Below are 17421 nucleotides of genomic sequence, written 5' to 3'. Positions count from 1 at the left end.
CCTTTATGATACATTATCCGCTATTTGAATTATGCCACACAGAAGTCCCTTATTCATGTTATGACACACAGTGGTGCCCCTTTTACACAATGCCCAAATTAGTGCCCCTTATACACAAGGCCCACAGTAGTAGTGCCCCTAATACAATGCCCACAGTAGTAGTGCCCCTTACACAATGACCCCAGTAGTGGTGCCCCCCATGCAGTGCCCTCATTAGTAGTGCCCGCAGTGGTAATGCACACAGTGTTAATACCCCCATTGGTAATGTCCCCTATAGTAGTGCCCCCCCTATAGATGTGCCTCCAGTAGTAATGCCCCCAGTAATAATATCCCCCTATAGCCATGCCCCCATTAGTAATGCCCCCTATAGCCATGCCCCTTGTAGCCATGCCCCCAGTGCTGGTGCTTCTGAATAATTATAAAAAAACAATTAAAATACAAACACAATACTTACCTTAAGCCCTGCTCCTGCGTCCGCTGCTGTCCGGTCCGACCGCTGCTCCACCACGTATTTATAGTGCTCTCTGCCGGAAGCCGGAGCTCAAGAGTGAGCTCTGGCTTTCGGCTGCCATTGCAGGGAGGGAGCTGGGTGTCTGCTGATAACAAATATCAGTGGGCGCCCGGCAAATGCAGCCTCCCCGTGGTGGTGGCTAGCGGGAGGGAAAGCGGCACTGGGGTTTTTTTTCAAAGATTTTTTTTTTTGCCACTCTCCTGGGGACTCAGTGGCGCCCTCTAGGGACCCGGCGCTCCGGGCGACGGCCCTGTTAGCTCGCCGCTAGAACCTCCACTGCATGCATTTGCAAATACATGGGAGGCATATAGATGACAATATGATGTTGTAGCACTGTTACAGATAATTTCTTTGTTAATACATTATAGGCACCGGCAAAACTGCAGACGCGCGTTTCGCTACCTCGTAGCTTTCTCACAGGCTAACCCGACTGATCACAGAACGCGCCTTTTTGTACTATGCTGTTATCGGCCGCACCAATGAGCATCTATCTAGTTAAATTCAAATACCTCTGTCTGTTTGTTGCTCATCGATGCAGACGGTGTCATGATGTGGTTACATAGCCTCCGGAGTGTATACAGCATGCGGAGTGCCCACGGCATCGGCATCATGATATGATTATACACCCTTCAGAGCCCATTCAATCCATTATTCTGCAATCATCCAGTCCCACTCTCATAAATAGCGTACATAGATGCCATCAATCACCAGTCCAATAGAAGGATTAAGGACCTCATTCAGAGTCGGTCGTCGCGGCCGCACGGTCGTAAGGGAAAAGGGGCCGGATATGCAATGATGCACTTGCAAGTTGCGTCGTTAAGATCGGATCGTTAGCTGGACGACCAAGGGGAGGATGCGGCCGTAAGACAAAAAATACGCCCCCTTCTCGTTCGCATTACACGCCATCTCCGGGCATATAAGGATTAATCGAGACCATCGGGAACCATCGGAACTGGTCGTAGAGCTTAAGGCTGACCATACTCTCTCTTAAGCTCTACGATCAAGTCAGTGTAAAACCTCCCATGTCACATGTGCCATGACACTACTTTGTTAATTATGCACTCCCATTAAACGCCGTTTGCATAGTCAGGCACGCCTGCGTTCGGATCTCCACTCCCCCGTTCACAAGCACCTTCCCCTGTTACCACCCACAAACGCCTCATCCTGTCACTCAAACTAACGACCTGGCCAAGTTCAAGGAGAGAGATATTTCCGATCGTAAATGCTAGTTTGCGCACGCGCATTGCGAATTTTATGCATGCGCAGTTTAGTGAACATCGGTGGCGTACGACCGTGTGGCCGCAACGACCGTCTCTGAATGAGGTCCTAAATCCTTTTCATGACCATAAATAGATGGCATTCTTATGAATTACATTTACATTAGAGACGTATCTAGATAAATTGATACATTCTGTATATATTTTGTTTATTGTGTTCTAACTTAATAAATAATAGTTATTCTTTATTGCTTTTACCTTTATTAATTATCCTAAATTATTTATTACACATAAAATTCAATGATATATGTAATAAAGATCAACACACCATTGTGAGTATGTGCATCAAAATAACAATTTAATATGTGCCCTACGTTAATATATATATTATTATAAGTGTACAAATTACATATGTGCATAAAAATTACCTGTGTATCATAAATCACTAAACATATATAGATAACTAGTGTGAAAATATATTATTATTAGTGTCCCTTATATAATATAAACCAAAGTCATTTCCTGTGAAAATCGATCTCTAAAAAGGATTATATGTGAATATATCATGTCTGTGAAAATATGTGAGAAAATATTATGGGGTCTAGTTACTAAGCAGTCTTAGGAGACAGAGTGAAAAGTGATAAGAAAGTGATAAGGTGCCAGCCAATCAGCTCCCAACTGTCATCTCACAGGCTGTGTTTGAAAAATGACAGTTGGGAGCTGATTGGCTGGCACCTTATCACTTTCTTATCACTTTTCACTCTGTCTCCTAACACTGCTTAGTAAATAGACCCCTATGTCTTAAATAAAAGCCAAACAACTTAATTTAGTGGTGTGTCAAAATCAACAACTTGTGACATGTATAACCTATTTCTGTATCTATCAGAATAGGCTATAGTGTGATGTGTATAATCTCTTCATGTAAAAAACCTAAGTTAGAATGGTTGTACTAGAATTCAGTTATTCAAAATGGAAGGAAATGGAAGGAAACAAGAAGAAATATATCTCCCATATTACATTCAAAAACTCTCTACTTTGAACAAAAAAGTATGGTGGTCGCTCACATCAGCTTAATGACATTGCACGGGTGCTTGTAAAGGGCGGGGTTTACTCTCTACTTTGTCTTATGTCAACCAATGGAAAGGAGAGACGATCATCAAAGTGCATGGTACCCAAACAGCTCCCCCTCATTGGTCAATGAGTGAGGAACTTCTACATTATACATACATATGTCACTATGTTCATTGATATTTCTACCAATCCTACATATATTATGTACGTCATGAGAGCACAAGGAGATCCAAATCTTCTTAGATTTTTGTAGAAGCATAAATAAAAACCAGACATTATTGAGACATCAATACTGACCCTTATTGTTGATATTTCTCAACTAATTGCCAATCCCAGTGTGAACTAATATAAGAACATATCATTCTATACTTCTTCTTATAAATTGTTCCACCTAAAATATAAAAGGATGGAACGTTCTAACCTCATTCTTCCACAACTGATATTGAATAACCAATTTAATTACTAGTCATTTACATATAGGTATCTCCAGATAGATTTATATAGGGACTTAAAATCCCTCTTATTTTCTTGAGGATATGTCTAGATATACATATATATTTTCATATCTTTTCTCCTATATTCCTGCTTGTTAAAATGTCCATCATTCCATCATGATCATGCGGTTATCTTTATCATGACTAGCTTATCTACAATTGTGGGTAAAGTTGTTATACTCGGAGTGTTGGCATAACAACATTATAAGAAAACCAAAAAATTATTTCCTTCATTCAGGCCTTTTGAGGATAGACTATCCATCAAGAATATCATTTGTGTTTCTTTTTTCAAAAGTTCTTTGTTTAAGTCTCTTCCCCTTATGCCTAGGTTGCCCTGAATCAATCCTGATGCTTGCAGACCCCTTGGGTTACAGTCATGACATTTCCAAAAATGTCTGGCTATGGGTGTTAGATTTTTTAAAATGGCTTCATCTCGTTTCGCATTCCTGATTGTGCCTATGTGTTCTAATACTCTCTTCTTCAGAGGTCTGCCTATGTAGATTTTCTCACATGGGCACTTAAGCTGACACACAATACCAATGGAATTGCAATTAATGAATTCCCTTATCTGCCATTCCTTTCCAAATTTATCACAATAGCTCTATTGGTATAATGTACTGACAGGCTTTACTTGATCCACATTTAAAGGAACCATGTTTATTATATGTAGTCTTTCATTTACTTTGTAGATGACTCTAAACCAATTTATCCTTAAGATTATGTGATTTTCTCCAGTTCACCTGCACCTGTTTTGGCAGAGTTTGGGATAGATCTTTATCTGTATGCAGAATATCCCAATGTTTCTGAAGCATGCTTTTGACCTGACGCCATTCCTTACAAAAAGTTCCAATGAATCTTATGTTATCTTGGATTCCTTTGTCTTTCGGCTTCTTGGGAGCAAGAAGGGATGTTCTTGATCGATGTTCGGTTTCCTTAATTGTTCTTTTTGAAGAGTCTTTTGCTATATCCTCTATGTACAAGTCTTTCTCCCAGTTGTTTCTGTCTCACTTTGTACATATCAGGATCCGAACAATTCCTCTTTATTCTTAAAAGCTCCCCTTCTGGTACTCTTTTAATTGTAGCTGGTAAATGGGAACTGGTGGCATGGAGTATACTGTTTGTAGCAGTATCCTTATGAAAAAGATCTGTAGATAAAGAACCATCTTGTTCTATTTTGATGGTAATAACCCAAAAATGTATACTGATTTGGTTGGTGTCAAGAGGGAGTTTTAAATTCAGATTATTGGAATTTAGTTTCACAATAAATTCTTCCAGATGATGTTTCTCTCCTTCCCACAGGATAAGGATACCATCTGTGTATCGGAGCCATAATAAAATGTGCTCTGTATACATTTGTTAGAATCAGAAAAACCCATTCCCGCTCCCACCATCCAAGGTAGAGGTTAGCGTACATGGGGGCACATGTGGTCCCCATTGCAGTACCTCGTACCTAGAGCTAGAGTATATCCTGACAAACGAAATAATTTTTAGTTAGTACAAGTTCAAGCAGTGCTATCAGAAATTTGTTAAAGTCCCCTCTTGCATCCATTGTGGTAAATATTCAATTGCTGCTACACCAGCATCATGATTGATGCTGGTGTAGAGACTTTCCACATCGCAAGTGGCTAGCCAAGTGTTGGAATTTACTGTACAGTTGTCCAATTTTGTCAACACATCCAAAGTGTCCCTTACATACGAGGGTAATATTGACACATATTTTCTCAAGTGTTGGTCCACAAAAATGCTCGCTCTTTCTGAAAGACTGCCAATACCGGAGACAATTTCTCTCCCCGGGGGTACCTTATCATCCTTATGCACCTTTGGAAGAAGATACATGGTCGGAATTATTGAGTTTTCTACTTTTAGAAACTCAAAATCCATTTTAGAAATTGTATTTGTTTGGAATGCTTCCAATATTAATTTGTTATAGTTGTTCCGAAAATTACTGGTTGGATTGAAAATTAACGGTTGGTAACAATTCCTATCATGCAGATGTCTATTCAATTCTTCTGTGTACATCGTTAGTGGCCATAACACTATGTTTCCACCATTGTCTGATGGTTTCACATTAGTGTCCTGCCATTGTCGGATTTCCTTGTAAGCTGTTTTCTCTTTCTTGTTAAGATTTCTTCAGACTGAAAACATCCTCTACCCTTATTCTTAAACAATCTATCCAGGTCTCCTGAGACTAGGTCCACATATATTTTGACTTGTGGAGATGTGGAGAAATCAGGGAAGAATGTTGATTTCTTTTTAAGTTTGGAGGGATTGGGGATATCTAGTCACGATTCCTAAGTCATCAGGTTGGAATTTTCCAATTCTTCAAGGCTTTGTATGGCCATTTGATCTTCTGCTGTAAAAAGGTTAATTTCATTTTCATTAGGTGTTTCTATGAAGTTACATTAGTACTCATTGGTCTTAGTTTTTCAAAAGTATCTTCTTGGCAGAAGATATATATCCTTTTCACAATCAAATCTATCAAATTCCCTTGTAGGTGAAAACGATAGCCCCTTATGAAGGACATTTTTCTGATCTTCTTTCAATGTCCTGTTAGTCAGGTTAATAATCCTTAAAGAGTCCTCCATATTCCCTATTTCCTGTATTGTTGTTGTTCCCGGGGTTCCTCCCTCTAACCTCTCATTTCTCTTTTTCTTCTCCTTTCTCTTACCCCTCCTAATTTTCCTATATCTAGACCTAATCCTTCCCTGAATTGTCTCGGGGTTTGGCCTAAAAAATCCTGTTTGAATTCTGTACGATTACCAGAGGCTATAGAATTTTCACCCTCATATCATTCAACATCTGATGTCGTGTAATTCAGGGAATGGTTGATATTAGATTTCCGTGGATAGGTCTTCCATCTAAAAACTTTTTCCTGGGAGTAATCGTTCCGATTCTTTGGAATTTGCGTCTCTTTTTTTTCAATAATTGTTCTTTCCAATAAATCAATTTTCATTTTTATATTTCTCATAACATTTCTGGAATGTCTCTAGATTTTCAAAGCTTTTCAATTTCTCACCCAAATCAGTTATCTCCTGTGTATATTTGGTCAATAATAACTCATCATGTTTGATGAGAATATTAATCAGTTCCTTGGAGCATGTAGTAAGAGCGTTGTCCCATTCTTTTTTTAAACTCTCATTAGCCAGTTCAAAAGCGGGATACATTTTTGGTCTGTGTTCTCTAGGGATCATGTTCTGATTAATATAGTTGTCAAAGGTAGTTCGGTTCCACCAGGTTTTAGTTTGTTTAATCAAGACTTGTTTAAGGCCCTCATTCAGAGCCGTAGGCTCTGAGCAGAGCGCACGCTCTGAATGAGGGCCGCCCTCCATAAAAATGGAGCGTCCTCCTGGACGCTCGTATAGCTGTGGGTCACCACAGTCTTGACCATCGCGACCATCGAAACTGCGAGCCGGAGCCTGCGGTTGAGGTTTTCAACCGCAAGCACCGGAGTGATTTTGGCTCTATCAGAGCCAAAATCACTCCCACTGACATCACTAGTGATGTCAGTGGGCCGGCTTCTGACGGGAGGCGTTCCCGTGGGAACGCCCCCGTCTGGGAGGCACGCCCACCAAAGGGGGCGTGCTGTCAATCAACATCGACAGCACGCCCCCTTTGATCAGACACAACGAGCGAAGGAAAGTCCTTCGCTCGTCGCGTCTGGCGCATGCGCACGACGGAGCTCCTGCCGTCATGCGCAGAGCACAACATCGACCCACTTGCGAGCGGACAACTGCTTGCGAGTGGGTCTGAATCAGGCTCCAAGTTTGGATTTCCATCCCTACCATTCAGACCCTCTCCAAAAAGGCTATCCACATCCATTACTAAGTTGTCTACCCTATTATTTAATTCTTGACAAATACTAAAAGTAGACATTCTGCCAATCTCTTTTCACACAGATCGATCTCAGTATACAAAAAGGGCATATACTGTAGATAATAACACACAGTCTAAAGTTAGATATCCAGTAATTTCAAATGAATAAGGTATTAGTTCATAAATGATATTGTAACACTGTGCCAGTAGACATAAAGAAAGTGCTGTTTCCAAAGAAAACATTTAAATAATACTCTGAGGTGTGTCTACGGTACAAGTGTATACGTGTAAATTGTACTGTAATTATTGCATTACCCTTCCCTTCCAAGGAAAGTTTATCATTTATATATTCTTGTTGATTTTTTATATTTAATTAATCCTGGGAAGAAGGGGGTGCTAACAGAGACAGGGCCTGATTCAGACCCGCTCGTGAGCGCTGAGCGCTCGCAAGCGTGTCGATGGTGGCCCAGTGCGTATGCACACGGCGGAGCCAGCTCCGTCATGCGCATGCGCCAGACCTGGATAGCGACGGGCAAACCGTCGCTCCGGGTTTCTTACCAAAGGGGGCATGCTGTCAATGTTGAGTGACAGCACGCCCCCTTTGGTGGGCATGCCGGGGGCGTGGCTGCCCAGACGGAGGCGTTTTCATGGGAACGCCTACCGTCTGGGGCCGGCCCCACTGACATCACAAGTGATATCAGTGGGAGTGCTTCTGGCTCTGTTTGAGCCGAAAGCACTCCAAGGCTTGCGGCTACGAGACCCTACCACAAGGGTCTCGTGTCAAGCCCGATGGTCGCGATGGTGTTGACCATCGCGACCATCTTCCTGGCCGCTCGCTATAGCTGTGGGTGGTAACCCACAGCTATACGAGGAGGCCACTCTTAAAATCAAGAAGGACGGCCCTGATTCAGAGCGAGCGCTCTGTTAAGGGGATATCAATCCACTTTGAGCATGAGAAGTAACAGGAATCTATATGATTCATATGTGTCCAGTTGATTCTATGTTATATATTAGCTACATAAGTGACTCTAGTTAACCACAACAATATAAAAGGAATACAAATGGTTTGTAAAGTAATACACTGTACATCCCTTATTGAGGTTACTATCTTATAACTGTTAAATCCTGACACAGTGTCACAATTACCTACAATAACTCCTAATCGCTAATAATCTCTGCAAAACTGAACTGACTCCTATTGATACCTTATACCGTATATCATTAAATCGTTGATGAAGCATAGAATGAAGAAGTATAGAATGATATGTTCTTATATTAGTTCACACTGGGATTGGAAATGAGTTGAGAAAAATCAACAATAAAGGGTCAGTATTGATGTCTTTGTGACAATAATGTCTGGCTTTTATTTATGTTTCTACAAAAATCTAAGAAGGTTTGGATCTCCTTGTGCTCTCATGACATAGACAATATATGTAGGAATGGTAGAATTATCAATGAACACAGTGATATATAATGTAGAAGTTCCTCACTCATTGACCAATGAGGGGGAGCTGTTTGGGTTCCATTCACAATGATGATTGCTTCTCCATAAGTTGACATAAGACAAAGTAGAGAGTTGTTTGAATGTAATATGGGAGATATATTTATATTTCTTCTTCTTTCCTTTTTTGAATAACTGAATTCTAGTACAACCATTGTAATTTAGGTTTTTTACATGAAGAGATTATACACATCACACTATAGCCTATTCTGATAGATACAGAAATTGGTCGTACATGTCACAAGTTGCTGATTTTGATTTTGACACATCACAAAATTAAGTCGTTTGGTTTTTATTCAAGACATAGGGCAGTATTCAATTTGGCAGCGAAAAGTCGGAATCGGCGATCATTTATCACCGATGATGTTATTTTTGCGTGTTTCAATTATCCCCCTATTCAATTACAAAGACTTTTCGCCAGTGCGAAAAGTCCTTGTCAAAAAACAGGGATAACTTTTCACCATGTTTTACATGGCGAAAAAAAATGCAGAATTGGGATTTAGGGGTGCAGGCTTTAAAAAAATAGCCTGCACCCCTGGGAATGACCAATAAAAAAGATCTGTGTAAATAATAAAAAAAAAAAATCGGGAGACCTCCAAAAAATTGTTTAATTTTGGGGTTTAAAAAAAAAAATAGGGAACGCAGTTCAAAAATAGCAAAATTGATTCCAGAGGGGTTCCCTTATATGTGGCAGGTGCATTTTTGCAGAATTTTTAAATATCATTTTAGGGACTTAAAAATATGCTTACCCCCATTTTCATGTACCTCAAATTTGATAGGAAGTTATTTTTACAAAAAATAAAAATTTAAGAGCTATTCTTCACCACTTCTTCATAGCCGCAAATATGCACCTGCCGCGGCTATTAGAAACCCCGACTTCCTTCAGCAGATAAAAATTGGGGTACCCATAATGATCCCCCATGTCTATACATCTTTAGGGGGGTCCCTGGAATATTCCCCAAAAAATCCCGTTTTTTGGCGATACCTTTCCACCGGCTACCGTTTTCGTTGATTTCTAATTCAATACGGGGATAAAGCGGGTACGTGCCCGATACTTTATCCCCGGAAAACCTCCAATGTGGAGTGAAAAGTCCAGCACGGACTTTTCGCTCCCATATTGAATATGCCCCATAATATTCTCTCACATATTTTACATAATTAAAAATAAGATATCAACAAGAATATATAAATGATAAACTTTCCTTGGAAGGGAAGGGTAATGCAATAATTACAGTACAATTTACACGTATACAATTGTGCCGTGGATTCACCTCAGAGTCCTGTTCTGTTCCTGCAATGAGGTTTCCGCATTTTATCTATATAACAGATGACACTATCAGAAAATGAGTGATGACAGATATTGTTTAACATTTGTTTCTGGCATTACACTGTAAAGAAGATAAATAATTAAAAAAAATCTAGAAATCTAAATTTACACATTTGCGCAAAAATGTATTTATTTATTCCTAGGGGGGTTTTGCACCATGTTGTTTATGTATAATTATTTTCCCCAAACATTACTGTATTCTGTGCTCTGTTTAGCAATGTGCCAGAGCCTATAACTGGGTATAGTTATAGCTTATAAAGTGGCGCCCTCTGCTGGTCAGCTGCTATAATGATCTGTAAGTAGTATGGGATCCAACACAGGACTGGCTCATCAGGGCCGCAACTAGGGGGGCTAGAGGTGCACGTGCACCAAGTGCCGGATTGCAGGGGGTGAAAAAAGCTGACTCGAGGTGGCTTGGGGGCTGCAGATTCAGAAAACGGCCATACAAAAATGGCTGCCTCCAAAGAGGAGACAAATGCTAGAGGTCCTTACTGGCCCTCTAGTGTCTGTCTCCTCCTTGGCGGCGGCCATTTTTGGATGGCCGTTTTCAGCAGATTCCATGTGGATTAGCCGTTCGCATGGACTCTGTTGAAAACGGTCATCCAAAAATGGCCGCCGCCTAGGAGGAGACAGATGCTACTGGACCTCTAGTGTCTGTTAGGCCAGCGCAATGCACACAGCGTTCCCGGCACTGGGAACGCTGGCGCTGACGGGAGAAGATGCTGAAAGCTGCATCTTCTCCCGTGAAATCCCCTGGCAACGAGCATAAACCCCCCTGGCAATGAGCATTAAACCCCCCTGGCAACGAGCATGAAACCCCCCTGGCAACGAGCATGAAACCCCCCTGGCAACGAGCATAAACCCCATGGCAACGAGCATGTAACCTCTGGCAACAAGAATAAACCCTCTGGCAACGAGCATAAACCCCCTGGCAACAAGCATAAAACCCCCTGGCAACAAGCATGAAATCCCATGACAATGAGCATAAACCCCCGGGCAACAAGCATGAGACCCCCTGGCAACAAGCATGAAACCCCCTGGCAACAAGCATGTAACCCCATGGCAACGAGCATGTAACCCCATGACAACGAGCATAAACCCCCTGGCAACAAGCATGTAACCCCATGGCAACGAGCATGTAACCCCATGGCCATGTGCATGTAACCCCATGGCAACGAGCATGTAACCCCTGACAATGAGCATGTAACCCCTCACAACGAGCAGGTAATACTAAAGTAATTAGAAGCCTTACTGTGGGGTATAAAATGGTGTCGGGCAAATATGTAAGTGGCACTTTGGTAATAGGCATTACAGTGTGTAGCATAATGTGTAATGGGCATTATGGTGTGTGGAATAATGTAAGTCACTATATCAGGGATGTCTGAGTAGTGCACTGCCTTATGGAGGAGCAAGGACAAAATCCAGGTACAGGAAGGGAGGGGGCGCAAAATTGCTGCCTTGCACCGGGTGACGGATATCCTAGTTTCGGCCCTGGGCTCATACACACTGTATGAGCTGTATGAACGATATTGGTGAAAGATTTCCCTTGAACTCTCCGTAGTGCAGGACAAACGATATTAGGAGTACACACTGACAGATACCTTTACAGATATCTTTCAGTGAAGTCATCCTGCCACATCTCTGAACAGTAAATTCTTGACGATATCGTCAGATTGACCTGCATGTACGGATGACAAAAGACATCGTTAACGACCCACGGGAGCGCGCATCGTTGGTCTATTACTGCATACAGACTGAACGATATATTGTTGAACGATATCGTTATAGTCCGTATCGTTCATAAAGATCGTCTAGTGTGTATGCGGCTTTAGGACTACACCCATCCAGTTAGAAGCATGATATGATTGCCAGTGTTGGATTTTCCATCAACATTACAGAGGATGACCAGCAGGGGTCGCTCCTGGGTGACAGCCTCTATAGGGTATCTCTATTTAACTCTGTGCTATTATTTCCCCGCAGGTTTTCCGATCAATATGGGACACGAGCCGCTCTCACGCTGTCCTTCTTGTCTGCTTCCATCTACTACCTGATCCTCGCATTTACCACCAACATCCCATTCTTGTTCCTGTCACGGCTTCCATCGTTCTTCATGCACGGCCTTCCAGGTACTGTACAGGACCACCTTGTCTGCTCAGCTCACTATGGGGCTAATTCCCAGATGGGAGCAAAGCAGGAAGAGCCAGTAACTTTGCAGCTTGGTAACCCCATGCTGCACTGCAGGGGGGGCAGATGTAATATGCGCAGAGCGATTTAGATTTGCAAATCTAAATTGCAGCGTAAAAATAAAGCTGCCCATCGTTTCTGGGCTACATGCAAAGGCAGACAGTATTTACCCTGCATGCAGAACATATAAATGAATTTACCCCCCTTGCAGTGCAGCATGGTGTGTCCGGGTGCAAAATAATAACTTGCTCTATTTGCTTTGCTCCCAACTTAGATTCAGGGACCTACATCAGAGAAAACATGCAGGGAGCCGTTTCCGTTCTACTCAGACTGGCGGAGCGGCCAAATCTGAGTCCCGACATTGCTTATTACTCAGTCACACACAGCCCAGGGGTGCCTGGAAGAATGGCACCGATTGTCAGCACAGGGCTGGTTGCTATTTACAGTAGATGGAGTGGGCACCTATATGTTTTTGGGGATTTTCTCACCCCTCTCTAGAGACGCAGCAGCCTCTCGCTGAGAAGACTGGAGACTGTTCTGAACTAAAATAGGAGAATATGTCCCATTCCATCAGGTACACACTGCTCTGCTCCTGGGCTTCCCACTTACACACTTTGCAACATGTCCCATTCCACCAGGTACACAATGCTCTGCTCCTGAGCTTCCCACTTACACACCCTCCAAGATGGCCCCTTCCACCAGGTACACAATGCCTGTGCTTCCTAATTTCACACCCTCCAACATGGACCCTTCCACCAGGTGCACAATGCTCTGCTCCTGGGCTTCCCATTCACACCCCCCCCAACATTGCACCTTCCACCAGGTACACAATGCTCTGCTCCTGGGCTTCCTAATTTCACACCCTCCAACATGGATCCTTCCACCAGGTACACAATGCTCTGTTCCTGGTCTTCCCACTTACACACCCTCCAAGATGGCCCCTTCCACCAGGTACACAATGCTCTGCTCCTGGGCTTCCTAATTTCACACTCTCCAACATGGACCCTTCCACCAGGTGCACAATGCTCTGCTCCTGGGCTTCCCATTCACACACCCCCAACATGGCACCTTCCACCAGGTACACAATGCTCTGCTCCTGGGCTTCCTGCTTACACACCCTCCAACATGTCCCCTTCCACCAGGTACACAATGCTCTGCTCCTGAGCTTCCCACTTACACACCCTCCAGCATGACTCCTCCCACCAGGTACACAATGCTCTGCTCCTGAGCTTCCCACTTACACACCCTCCAACATGGCCCCTTCCACCAGGTACACAGTGCTCTGCTCCTGGTCTTCCCACTTACACACCATCTAACATGTCCCGTTCAACCAGGTACACAATGCTCTGCTCCTGGGCTTCCTACTTACACATCCTCCAACATGTCCCCTTCCATCAGTACACAATGTTCTGCTCCTGAGCTTCCCACTTACACACCCTCCAACATGACCCCTCCCACCAGGTACACAATGCTCTGCTCCTGGGCTTCCCACTTACACACCTTCTAACATGTCCCCTTCCACCAAGTACACAATGCTCTGCTCCTGGGCTTCCCACTTACCATCCAACATGACCCCTGCCATCGGGTACACACTGCTCTGCTCCTGAGCTTCCACTTACACACCCTCCAACATGTCCCTTTCCATCAGGTACACACTGCTCTGCTCCTGGGCTTCCCACTAACACACTTTGCAACATGTCCCATTCCACCAGGTACACAATGCTCTGTTCCTGGTCTTCCCACTTACACACCCTCCAAGATGGCCCCTTCCACCAGGAACACAATGCCTGTGCTTCCTAATTTCACACCCTCCAACATGGACCCTTCCACCAGGTGCACAATGCTCTGCTCCTGGGCTTCCCATTCACACACCCCCCCAACATTGCACCTTCCACCAGGTACACAATGCTCTGCTCCTGAGCTTCCCACTTACACACCCTCCAACATGGCCCCTTCCACCAGGTACACAGTGCTCTGCTCCTGGTCTTCCCACTAACACACCTTCTAACATGTCCCGTTCAACCAGGTACACAATACTCTGCTCCTGGGCTTCCTACTTACACATCCTCCAACATGTCCCCTTCCATCAGTACACAATGTTCTGCTCCTGAGCTTCCCACTTACACACCCTCCAACATGACCCCTCCCACCAGGTACACAATGCTCTGCTCCTGGGCTTCCCACTTACACACCTTCTAACATGTCCCCTTCCACCAAGTACACAATGCTCTGCTCCTGGGCTTCCCACTTACCATCCAACATGACCCCTGCCATCGGGTACACACTGCTCTGCTCCTGAGCTTCCACTTACACACCCTCCAACATGTCCCTTTCCATCAGGTACACACTGCTCTGCTCCTGGGCTTCCCACTAACACACTTTGCAACATGTCCCATTCCACCAGGTACACAATGCTCTGTTCCTGGTCTTCCCACTTACACACCCTCCAAGATGGCCCCTTCCACCAGGAAACAATGACTGTGCTTCCTAATTTCACACCCTCCAACATGGACCCTTCCACCAGGTGCACAATGCTCTGCTCCTGGGCTTCCCATTCACACACCCCCCCAACATTGCACCTTCCACCAGGTACACAATGCTCTGCTCCTGGGCTTCCTGCTTACACACCCTCCAACATGTCCCCTTCCACCAGGTACACAATGCTCTGCTCCTGAGCTTCCCACTTACACACCCTCCAGCATAACTCCTCCCACCAGGTACACAATGTTCTGCTCCTGGGCTTCCCACTTACACACCCTCCAACATGGCCCCTTCCACCAGGTACACAATGCTCTACTCCTGGGCTTCCCACTTACATACCCTCCAACATGACCCCTTCCACCAGGTACACAATGCTCTGCTCCTGGTCTTCCCACTTACACACCTTCTAACATGTCCCCTTCAACCAGGTACACAATGCTCTGCTCCTGGGCTTCCTACTTACACATCCTCCAACATGTCCCCTTCCATCAGTACACAATGTTCTGCTCCTGGGCTTCCCACTTACACACCTTCTAACATGTCCCCTTCCACCAGGTACACAATGCTCTGCTCCTGGGCTTCCCACTTACCATCCAACATGACCCCTGCCATCGGGTACACACTGCTCTGCTCCTGAGCTTCCACTTACACACCCTCCAACATGTCCCTTTCCATCAGGTACACAATGCTCTGCTCCTGGTCTTCCCACTTACACACCTTCTAACATGTCCCTTTCAACCAGGTACACAATGCTCTGCTCCTGGGTTTCCCAATTACACACCCTCCAACATGTCCCCTTCCATCAGTACACAATGTTCTGCTCCTGGGCTTCCCACTTACCATCCAACATGACCCCTTCCATCGGGTACATACTGCTCTGCTCCTCAGCTTCCCACTTACACACCCTCCAACATGTCCCCTTCCATTGGGTACACAGTGTTCTGCTCCTGGGCTTCCCACTTATACACCTTCTAACATGTCCCCTTCCACCAGGTACACAATGCTCTGCTCTTGGGCTTCCCACTTACACACCCACCAACATGTCCCCTTCCACCAGGTACACACTGCTCTGCTCCTGGGCTTCCCACTTATACACCTTCTAACATGTCCCCTTCCACCAGGTACACACTGCTCTGCTCCTGGGCTTCCCACATACCATCCAACACGTCCCCTTCCATCGGGTACACACTGCTCTGCTACTGAGCTTCCCACTTACACACCCTCCAACATGTCCCTTTCCATTGGGTACACAGTGCTCTGCTCCTGGGCTTCCCACTTACACACCCACCAACATGTCCCCTTCCACCAGGTACACAATGCTCTGCTCCTGAGCTTTCCACTTACACACCCTCCAACATGCCCCTTTCCATCAGGTACACAATGCTCTGTCCTGGGCTTCCCACTTACACACCTTCTAACATGTCCCCTTCCACCAGGTACACAATTCTCTGCTCCTGGGCTTCCCACTTACCATCCAACATGACCCCTTCCATTGGGTACACACTGCTCTGCTCCTGAGCTTCCCACTTACACACCCTCCAACATGTCCCTTTCCATTGGGTACACAGTGCTCTGCTCCTGGGCTTCCCACTTACACACCTTGCAACATGTCCCCTGCCACCAGGTACACAGTGCTCTGCTCCTGGGCTTCCCACTTACACACCCTCCTACATGTCCCCTTCCACCAGGTACACAATACTTTGGGCTCCCCACTTACACACCCTCCAACATGTCCCTTTCCATTGGGTACAGAGTGCTCTGCTCCTGGGCTTCCCACTTACACACCTTGCAACATGTCCACTTCCACCAGGTACATAGTGCTCTGCTCCTGAGCTTCCCACTTACACACCCTCCAACATGTCCCCTTCCATTGGGTACACAGTGCTCTGCTCCTGGTCTTCCCACTTGCACACCCTCCAAGATGACCCCTTCCATCTGGTACACAATGCTCTGCTCCTGGGCTTCCCACTTAAGACACCCTCCAAGATGGCCCCTTCCACCAGGTACACAATGTTCTGCTCCTGGGCTTCTCACTCACACACCCTCCAACATGGCCCCTTCCACCAGATACACAGTGTTCTGCTCCTGGGCTTCCTGCTTACACACCCTCCAACATGGCCCCTTCCACCAGGTACACAATGCTCTGCTCCTGGGCTTCCCACTTACACACCCTCCAACATGGCCCCTTCCACCAGGTACACAATGCTCTACTCCTGGGCTTCCCACTTACACACCCTCCAACTTGACACCTCCCACTAGGTACACAGTGCTCTGCTCCTGGGCTTCCCACTTACACTCCCTCCTACATGTCTTCTTCCACCAGGTACACAGTACTCTGCTCCTGGGCTTCTCACTTACATACCCTCCAACATGACCCCTCCCACCAGGTACACAATGCTCTGCTCCTGGGCTTCCCACTTACACACCACTTACACACCTTCTAACATGTCCCCTTCCATCGGGTACACACTGCTCTGCTCCTGAGCTTCCTACTTACACACCCTCCAACATGTCCCTTTCCATCCAGTACACAATGCTCTGCTCCTGGTCTTCCCACTTACAGACCCTCCAACATGTCCCCTTCCACCAGGTACACAGTGCTCTGCTCCTGGTCTTCCCACTTACAGACCCTCCAACATGTCCCCTTCCACCAGGTACACAATGCTCTGCTCCTGGGCTTCCCACTTACACGCCCTCCAACATGACCCCTTCCACCAGGTACACAGTGCTCTGCTCCTGGGCTTCCCACTTACACACCCTCCAACATGTCCCCTTCCACCAGGTACACAATGCTCTGCTCCTGGGCTTCCCACTTACACGCC

At 45.2% G+C, this 17421-nt stretch overlaps 1 protein-coding gene across 1 annotated transcript in view; it reads left to right on the top strand.

Annotated features, from left to right (window-relative positions):
- SLC67A1 (solute carrier family 67 member 1) overlaps nucleotides 1–17421 on the top strand; it is an 83186-nt gene that overhangs the window by 13386 nt on the left and 52379 nt on the right. Inside the window, exon 3 of the mRNA XM_088451809.1 lies at nucleotides 11915–12060. Coding sequence (XP_088307935.1) covers nucleotides 11915–12060 — 146 coding nt within the window. The remainder of the gene's footprint in view (nucleotides 1–11914; nucleotides 12061–17421) is intronic.

This window comes from Taudactylus pleione, unplaced genomic scaffold (assembly GCF_031769625.1).
Source record: "Taudactylus pleione unplaced genomic scaffold, aTauple2 ptg000027l, whole genome shotgun sequence".
NCBI classification, from domain to species: Eukaryota; Metazoa; Chordata; class Amphibia; order Anura; family Myobatrachidae; genus Taudactylus; species Taudactylus pleione.
Note: the sequence above shows the minus strand (reverse complement) of the source record. Positions and strands in the feature narration are given on the sequence as shown.